The 9,582-nt window shown below is 40.3% G+C and overlaps 2 protein-coding genes across 4 annotated transcripts in view; both read left to right on the top strand.

Annotated features, from left to right (window-relative positions):
- The first annotated feature begins 405 nt into the window (after positions 1–405).
- Positions 406–2,925, top strand: tal2 (T-cell acute lymphocytic leukemia 2). Its single transcript, XM_046386360.1, has 2 exons — positions 406–544; positions 1,734–2,925. Exon 2 carries the CDS (start codon positions 1,748–1,750, stop codon positions 2,084–2,086), a length of 339 nt encoding a protein of 112 aa, XP_046242316.1. The 5' UTR covers positions 406–544; positions 1,734–1,747; the 3' UTR covers positions 2,087–2,925.
- Positions 2,926–6,701: 3,776 nt separating this feature from the next.
- LOC124057339 (UDP-glucuronosyltransferase 2A2-like) overlaps positions 6,702–9,582 on the top strand; it is a 29,153-nt gene continuing 26,272 nt past the window's right edge. Inside the window, exons 1-4 of one of the 3 annotated variants that reach the window (XM_046385439.1) lie at positions 6,702–7,682; positions 7,893–8,041; positions 8,177–8,308; positions 9,457–9,544. In XM_046385439.1, coding sequence (XP_046241395.1) covers positions 6,959–7,682; positions 7,893–8,041; positions 8,177–8,308; positions 9,457–9,544 — 1,093 coding nt within the window. In that variant the 5' untranslated portion in view covers positions 6,702–6,958. The remainder of the gene's footprint in view (positions 7,683–7,892; positions 8,042–8,176; positions 8,309–9,456; positions 9,545–9,582) is intronic. The other 2 variants (XM_046385440.1, XM_046385442.1) reach the window with 2 other exon arrangements.

The following is a 9,582-nucleotide window of genomic DNA, read 5'->3' as shown; positions in this document are numbered from 1 at the left end:
CAAGGATTAAATGAGCAATGAATCATAAAAGCAGCACAAATGATCACTTAAAAGGCTGTTGAGAGCTGCAAAAAAAAAGACCCAGAATCCCCTCAAATGTTACTCAGAAACACCTATGAAAATCATTTCAACTGATGACTTATGGACAGTGTCATCATAAAGCCGCCTGCACTGGTTCTAAAGAAAGGAGGTGGTGTTTTAACACCAACCCAACACAATGCCACAGAAGCTCCACAGCAGCACACGTCACACAATAGGGTTCACCCTGCTATAAAATGTGGGATGCAAGCATGCAGCAGTCTTTCCCCCTACTCTCTCCTTCTCTCTCTGTCTCTCTCTCTCTCTCTCTCTCTGTTCCCCATCCCTCCCTCCCTTACACTCTCTTTCTTTCACTCTCTTCTTCCCTCTCGCTCGTAAGGATCTCTCTTAGCAAGCAATGAGAAGACGAAACTGAGTGGACATTCACGCCGGACTACTGGACAGCTGGTGACCTGCGGAGGAGACATCTGCAACTGAGATTTTCTGCACATTTCCACACATACAGGTGAGAAATTTGTCAGATACTGAGGGATTATTTTTCCTTCAATGCCATGTGTTTCCACTTTGGGCAAGTAAATGATTAATCAAGCAATTTGCAGTGCAACGGGATGCTGTATAGTCCTTGCTTGCAGCTATAGTGTAATAGTAGATAAATTATGTGCATCAGTAACAGACCTAGCATTTAATAGCACTATATAACCAGTTAATAACTGGTTTATAATGCAGTATATGTGGTTGTATCAAAAATTGTTAAGTGTTTATTAATGTAGTACTTGTCAACAGCTGCCATATTCTCCTGTTTGCATTCAGTGCCTGCTCATTTTTTATGTTTTGTATATAATATTTGCACCTACATGTTCTTGTAAGAAGTGCACTTTATACCTCTTTATATCTTCATGCTTTTGGGTATTTTAAATATTCGAAATGTTCTTTTTTTTTCTTTTTTTTAATAATAATTTTCTTTCATACCTTCATTACCATTTTGTTTATTTCTAGTAGTTGACAGGGTAGTGCACAGCTGTGATAAAACTGACTGTTGTAAACTCTCATATGAGACCATATTTTATATTATTGTACTTGTGGCTTACCATATTGTCTTTCATTATCTGTCACGCACCAGCCTCCACTTCTGGAGGCCCACAGGAAGAGTTTAAGTTATTCACAAATATCTGCATACCACCACATTATAGTGTGTTATAAACCATCTATAAAAAGTTTATATACTACTTACAAGGGCTAGATACAGTGTGAGGGGTGAGGGCATGCCTGTATTGAGCAATAACACATAAAGGAATATTAGTGTAAAACAAAAACATGGAAAATTTGAGCCCTGCATTTTGCAGAGAGAAGACCCAGATTATAAAATAAAATCCTTTGCTGTAAATCATGCCTATCTGTAAATTTTCTGCAAAAAAGACAGTAAGATGACCTTTTTTTTTTAAATTGACATACATTAACTTAATCTGCAGATCTTATATATATATATATATATATATATATACATACATCTTGCTTTGTTCAAAACACAGAGAAATTCAGTTCAGTATTATATATGACAAAGACAAACATAAAATCTTCACATTAAGGAAGCTGGAAATTGGACGTGTTTGGCCTTATTGCTTAAAAACGACTAAAGCGATTATTTGAATGTCCAAGTTGTTGCTGATTTATATTGTACTGACTGATTTTTGCAGCTCTACTCATCGCCATGACCAGGAAGGTGTTCACCAACACGAGGGAGCGCTGGCGTCAGCACAACGTCAACACCGCCTTCGCAGAGCTCCGTAAGCTCATCCCCACCCACCCTCCAGAGAAGAAGCTGAGCAAGAATGAGATCTTACGTCTGGCCATGCGCTACATCAACTTCCTGGTGCAGCTGCTGGAGAGTCAGAGCGGTCAGCCGGCCAGCCACTCTCCCACCGCTCTGCTCAGCTTCCTCAGAGGAAACATGGAACAGCTGCAGTCCCCTCCACACCCCTGGGCCCTAACCAGTGACACCGAAGTCCCCTCCCCTGGATCCAGCTGCGACAGCTCCGAGGCCTGGTAGAGCCCTAAAAAATAAAAAAGAAAATAGAAAAAAGAAAAAAAGAAACTCTTGAGTGGACTTTCTGACCCCTTTGTTGGGTTCAAAAACTGACCTTGTCCTTCCTTGAGATTGATTTTTCACCACTTTTGTCACCCCTGTGTGACTCATATTATGATGCAGACATTTCAATATTGTGTGATACTTGTGGACTCCAAACATGGCTGAATATGTGGGCACGGCCTCCAAACTCAGTGTTGAAATATGATTTGCGTGTTAAAATTAATTTTTATTTTGAATGGATGTATAAAAACCTGGATGTAGGTTATTCCCTTCATGTCTTAGGTTATTCCCTTCATGTCCTGGTTGCCAGCCGCCTGAAGCTCATTTAGTTTTGCAATGAGAGGGTGTTTTTGCTGATGAGGAAAATAGAGGGATTAAGGAATTTCTCATTTAAAGCGATAGATTCAGCAAAGTATTTGAGTAGATAATGGCTCAGCCTATACTCTAGACTACAATTGTCTCAAAATAGCCAAGGGCACTTTTCTTAATCGACATGCTGTTTTTTTGTTCTTGAGAAGAATAAGTCTTGACCTTTATTTTCATTTAGCAAGGTTAAGCATGTTCAGAAAAATCACTTCTGAGGAAGACAGACTGTCACCACTTTCACCCAACAATGTTTTTTGTTGATCATAGAGTTGTGGTACTGAGGATTGGACTGAGGAATTTTGGCAAAACTGACAATCCTCTTTCAGTAATTACATGCTTTACCACACCTTTATCTCCCCATTTTAAACATGTTTTCATTTGAGTTTTTGTAATGTACGCATGTCATATAGCCAAAGATTTTGGATTGATTGTTCACTGTGAAGAGTGTGTTAATTATCTTCTGATACCTCTTTTGTAAGTTATTTTGGTTTGCTTGTGAATATACAGTATGTTATTTATTTGAACTATTTATTTAATAAAGGATTTGTTAATAAAAACATGCTCAAATTATTGCTTACAGAATTGTATGTTTTACAGTACCAATCAAACACTGAATTGCTCAGTATAAATCTGTGCATATGTTGTATTGTGTTCACACTCAAAAAAAGGGAAATGACAATATACCTAAAAAAAAAAAAAAAACATAATGCAGTGCACAAAGAAAATGGAGAAGTTGCTCACAGCTGAAAAAGAAATATGAGAAAACACTTAAAACACTTACAGGAACGACAAACAAACAAAAGTAACTATTAAATAAATTTAAATTGTTTTGGCATGTTGTTTTGTTTATATATATGGCACAACTGCAAAAACAGTACAGTAAGGCAACTGGCACATAGTGTGGATCTGGTGCAAACTGTTGAGGCTCAAACTAGATTATGTCACACTGCGTAAGACACAACTGATCTGAAGTTAAGAGTAGAACTGCTGCCTCTTTGTTCGTGCTCAATAAGCCCACAAACATTTGTCCACAAGTCCTGTGATGACCATGTGGACACAAAGCCGACCTCTGCTCCCTGTCCACTGACCAGGGGCCTGAGACAAAGTGACAGCTTGACTTGTGACCCCGGGGTCCTAGGTCATTCTGGAGTCAAACACAGTCCAGTTGACCAACGTGCAGATGGCGTTTTCTTCAGGAAACTTTCACTTTGTAGCTGGACACGGTACTTGATAGCACTGAACTCATAACAGTTAACTGTCATGGCAGAAAAAGGACAACGGCAATGACAGAAGCCACCAATTAAGCCACCAATTACCTGATTTTATTATTATCTTTTTTTAAAATAATCAAGTCATTTTGGCTCTATAAAATATTAAAAAATAGTGACAAATGAACAATATAATCGCCCAGGGATCAAAGTGATGTCTTCATACTTGATTTGTAGGCCCAACAGTCCAAAAGATATTCAGTTTACAAAATTATAACACAGGGAAAAGCTTTTTGCTTAATAAATGCCTTAATTGCTGTTGCAAATTAAATGCAAAAGAAATACATTTCTTTGCTAATTGAGAAACTGATCATTGGATTATTTATTTCAGCTCTACTTCCAATATTAGCGGTATGTATACACACATCACCATTTAAACTGAGGTCAGACATTTACATGCCTAATCGCCTATTGTGACTGTAGAAAATGTGCCCCATTTCCAAGCAAAAGGCTGCAACTAACTGAGCTGAAGAGTAAACACTGAGTTGCTTTCGGGTGCTTTCACCCCGGCTGTTAAACTCTGGTTAATGGTGTGTAAACAGAGCAAAGGGCAGCTGGACACACTGACTGGAGGCCTGTGGGAACTGACAGGTGACTCCGTGTAATCCTGCAAAAAATACTACGGAAATCATATTGCCCTGGGGGAGTGACAACAACTGTAGAGCAGCGGTTTGCCTCTCCCACAGCATGAATTTGGGAGGTATTTAACTCTTATGCAATTTCACAGTGAATTGAGCAATTTCATGGTGAAATGAAATAATAACAAATAAACCTACCTACTGCTTAATAATAGTTGTACCTGGTAATATGAGATTTAATATATAAGATTCTTCTTTGTATGTTCAGTGTTTTGGTGTAATACACACTCCCTAATGTTCTATTATTTAGTTATCATTTGAAACTGGATAGGAAGGCATGTGACAGCTTCTGCACACATGCTGTCAGACTGTGAAATGCATTTTGCTGATACACCTTATTTACAGAAATATCACCCAATCACAATATGAGCATTACTCTGACCTCAACTTTCCAGAAGGATTATGAAACTCTGCATTGGAAATAATAACAAATCTGTACGCTTCTCATTCCCTCCACCAAGTATATTGGCCTGATTGACTATTCTCTCCCAAGTATGTGGGTAATCGTCTATTGAGAGCACATTTCCTTATCAGTGTCTAGCACACTGTCTGAATCTCTTATCACAATGGGCCAGATCAGTGCAGGCAGCCCCTCGCTCTCCCGGCTGAGGCGCCCATGAAAAAGAATTTCTGGAGTTGGGTGCCAACCGATAGGCCCTGAGCTCTTTATCCCCTTAAAGCCAATTCACACTCTGCATGTTTAAATATCTCAGCTCAACCCCTGCCCTCCCACTCTCGTCGTGCACTCTCTCATACTCTCTCACCACTCCACTGCTGCAAGTCCAAGCGTGGACTGCCGTCGCTGCCGACCTGCAGCCTGGATGGGTGGGTGGGATGCAGGTGCAGGCTGGTTGGAGGGTGAGAGAGGAGGGGAGTCATCCATTGTTGGGCTGGACAGCACCCTCTCTCCTCTGGAGCACCCTCAGATGGGGGAGCCCACTGACAATCACGAATCCTAATCTGATTATGCAAATATCTACTTCAAAAAGCAATACGCTGTAACCCTAACTCGGTGGTAGAGAGGCTAAGTGAGGAACATACATGGAGGGAAAGGAAGCAGCAGGAATGTAGAGAGGCAAGGGTAGAGGGTTGAATTCCAAATAAAATTAAATACAAGGGCAGGTTGGTACACAACACCCTGTCATAGGAAGTTTCACTCACTCACCCTATGAACCACCAGGGGAGGTCTGAGAACAACACAGTACACACACTTACACTTTGAATGGCCACTGACTCCTTCAACAGGGCATTGAACTGAGTATTCAAATGCTTATTGTTTTTCCAGACACCCCTGAATCCAGCGTCAAAAGGAATCTACATTGTTAATGAGGGGGCCAAAGTACCCAGAGTTAAGATTTAGACGCCCAGACAGTCAGAGGTGATGTTTCCCAAGAACAACACAGCCTCAACATCACTAGTTCCTAAAGACATGGTCAACAACCCAACCCCCACCTCCCGATATTCACACCAAACTGACCTCTCTGGCCCCAGCCAGATTCTGAAATCAGCTGCCTCATTCTACTGGTACAGCCATGCTCAAAGCTCTGTGAGACTCTATTTTGTAATTTGAGCTAAATACTAACATCATCATGCTGATGTTTTGAAAATAACATGTTAGTCAGTCATGATAACTTTTACCTATTAACACTAAACACAAAGTACAACTGAGGCTGACAGTAATTAGTTTTACAGATCATAAACCAAAGTATCGGACACATTTTAATTATGACCTGTTGATGGGATCACTGAAGTGATTTCAAGTCATCTTGGCAAGGACATGAATGATTGTACTGAAAATTCACTGCAATCCATCCAACTGAAGAGAGATTTCACTCAAAACCACAAGTGTCAAACAAACACCTGTACAAAATATTTCTGTCAGTACATTCATTAGCAGTCAAGACAGCAGTCAATTAAAGAAAATGTACACCTAACGGTGGAAAAGTAACAGGACAGCTGAAGACAGCCAAGGTCATTCTCAGGGAATGATGTATCTTTGTGCAAAATTTCATGGCAGCCTGTCCAATAGTGATTGATATATTTTAGCACGGACCACAATGGTGGCTAGTGTGCCTACAAATATTAAGAGGGAAAAAAAAAGAAGAAAAAATGGAGTGGATACACCTATTTTTGAAATGTGTCAGAATCAGTTTGCACTTTGAAACATAACGATAATAATCTCCCTCTCACTCCTGCACACGTACAAGGGAATTCTTGCACATGCACACACAACTTCCTCATATTATGCAAGCCTGTCCAAGCCCATTTAGCTGAAATCATGATCCTTTTGTGTCAGTTTGCTCCATCTCTCCCACAGCTAACAAGAAGAATCTGGGTATATGAAAACTATTTGTGGATTTTGAGTAAATCCTGTTTCTTTGTTCATATTTTTACAATACTGACTTTCAACTTAACAGCCCCTGGCTTGGGTGGGGTACATTGCGTAATGTAAAATACACCACAGTTCAGTGGAGCAGAGTTCAGCTTTCTTTAGTTAATTTTTTTTTTTTTTTTTTTTACAGTCAGGTCAAGGCAGCCTCTTCCTCTGACAAACAGGAATCATGGAGCTGGGACAGCGTCTCTCTGTTTACGTCCTGCTGGTACTTTGTGCGACAAGCAGTGTAAATGGAGGTAACATTTTGGTGTGGTACACTGAAGGCAGCCACTGGATTAACATGAAGCCTGTGCTGGAGACCCTGATCGACAGAGGACACCAGGTGACGGTTCTGGTGCCAAGCACCTCAATGTTTATGAACACCAGTGAGTCGTCCCGCTTTCGCTATGAATCATTCAACGTCTCTGTGTCAATGGAGACCGTGGAAAAGTTCATGGAGGACTTCCTTCAATTCACCATATATGAAATGGATCATATGAGCTACTTGCAGATTTACATCAGATTCATGGCTATGATGAAGCTCAATATGCAGAATTCTTTAAAGTATTTGGATGGTGTGCTGAAATCAGACACCATCATGAAGAGGCTGAAGGAGGGAAAATATGACCTTCTCCTGGCTGATCCTGTCTACCCTGGTAGTGACCTAACAGCAGAGATTTTGGGCATCCCCCTCGTCTTCTCCCTGCGCTTTTCCCTTGCGCATAACTGGGAGAGGTATTGTGGTCAGCTACCTGCTCCACCTTCCTTTGTCCCTGGTGCTATGAGCAAACTGACTGACAACATGGACTTCTCTGAGAGAGTGTGGAACTTCCTCTTCTATGCACTGCAGGATGCTGTGTTAAGTAACGTTTATTGGAAGGAAGTAGATAAGTATTATTCTGAAATCAAAGGTGAGTAACTTAGCAACAAGAACCGTAACAATTTTTTTTATCGACCTCATAAACTACACTGATAATGTAATTGCTTTAGATCAGTTACAGTAGGTTTACATTCAGTCACTAGGGTAATTTGATATTCCACATTAATAAAAGTTTAGCTATTTCACCTGAAGCATTGGGGATTCTGTGCAATGGGCAGCTGTCATGCTTTACTTGTGACAGGAAGTCCCACCAGCGCCTGTGAGATGATGGGTAGAGCAGACATCTGGCTGATGCGGACCTACTGGGATTTTGACTTCCCTCGTCCTTTCCTCCCCAACTTCAAATTTGTTGGTGGGATCCACTGCCGACCTGCTAAACCTTTACCTAAAGTAGGGCTCTCTCCACCATCACAAGCCTGCTAATGTTTTGTTACACCTCCATAGTAATGCTGACACATACAGTGAGGAAAATAAGAAATAAATTGCTGGTTGGTTTGTATTAAGATAATGTCACTCTTACTGCAGGATATGGAAGAGTTTGTGCAGAGTTCAGGAGACGCTGGTGTCGTGGTCTTCACTTTGGGATCATTGATCAAGAACATCACCAGAGAGAAGGGAAATATGATCGCCTCGGCCCTCGCTCAGATCCCACAGAAGGTCAGAGGCCTTTCAGCACCATAGTAGCTAAATGGTTACATCACATGCCGCATGACCATGACCACGTGGTTGCAAACATTGCTAGATTAATTCTAGCCAGAGTCGCTGGTTAAATGTGGTGACTACGCATTTTTTGTATACATCCCTCAAATGTGATTATCAAGCACGTTTGACAAAGATATGTAATGGAGGCTGGGTATTTTTAAAGTTTAAAAATGCCATTAGTCCAAAATGATATCAGTGCACCAAAATAGTAAATTTCTGCTTAAGTGCCAATACTTATTAGAGGTTTGAGAGGTGACTTGTTACCGGAGGGTCGCCGGTTCGATTCCACCCCAGACTGGCAGGAAAAATTTGGGTGTAGTGGAGTGATTGATCAATTGCCCGCCCCAAGTTTGAAGTTACTTAGATGTGTTAGGCCAATATCAGCCAACAGATTTGTTCCATGTTAATATACCCCTCTCTTCCCATCTCCTGTCTGCTTCTTCATTGTCAATATCCAATAAAGGCATAGAATGACAAAAATGAAAATAGAAAAAGGTCAGCGGACAATCTCTTTGTGCCAACTGGAATTAACTTGAATGTAATTTTCAAAAAATACCAGATGGTTATTTATTTAATCAAACTGCAGGGACTTCACACAAGCTCCAACAAATAAACCATCAATATTACTTCTAACATTTAGTCCCTTTAATTTTTGTCAGTGTTAACACTGTCATCACATGGCAAAGCAGTTGGAAACAAAGGGCTATTTAATACCCCTTAATAGGTTAAAATATCCATTTTAAGTATTTTTTTCCAACATTATAGTTAGTCAATGCAGTGCTATTTAAGTGGTGATTTGCTTGCATGCAATGAAATCAAAAGGGAAAAATCAGAGTCTGTAATGAACAATAGGCAAACAAATATTAACTGTAACTAGATTCTCAGCTGAAACAAAGTTCAACTCTCAAATTGACTCTCAAACCACCTGGCCACTTTGTCAGTGAATTAAATAAAACCTCCTGCTGGAAGTTAACCAACTTATGATAAGGTAGTAGGTCAGGAGTAGCATATGATTTGCTTTTAATGGTTGGAAAGTCAGAATGACATGGCATGTTTGCTTTGTTTTGTGTGAGTATGAACACCTAAAACCATAAGTGTTATAGGTGTTGTGGAGGTACGGTGGAGAAAAACCAGAGACGCTGGGTGTCAACACCAGAATATACAACTGGATCCCTCAGAATGACTTACTGGGTAAGTACAATTTATAACCTATAAAATATAAACTATAA

Source organism: Scatophagus argus, chromosome 4 (genome assembly GCF_020382885.2).
Source record: "Scatophagus argus isolate fScaArg1 chromosome 4, fScaArg1.pri, whole genome shotgun sequence".
In the NCBI taxonomy this organism is placed as follows: Eukaryota; Metazoa; Chordata; class Actinopteri; family Scatophagidae; genus Scatophagus; species Scatophagus argus.
Note: the sequence above shows the minus strand (reverse complement) of the source record. Positions and strands in the feature narration are given on the sequence as shown.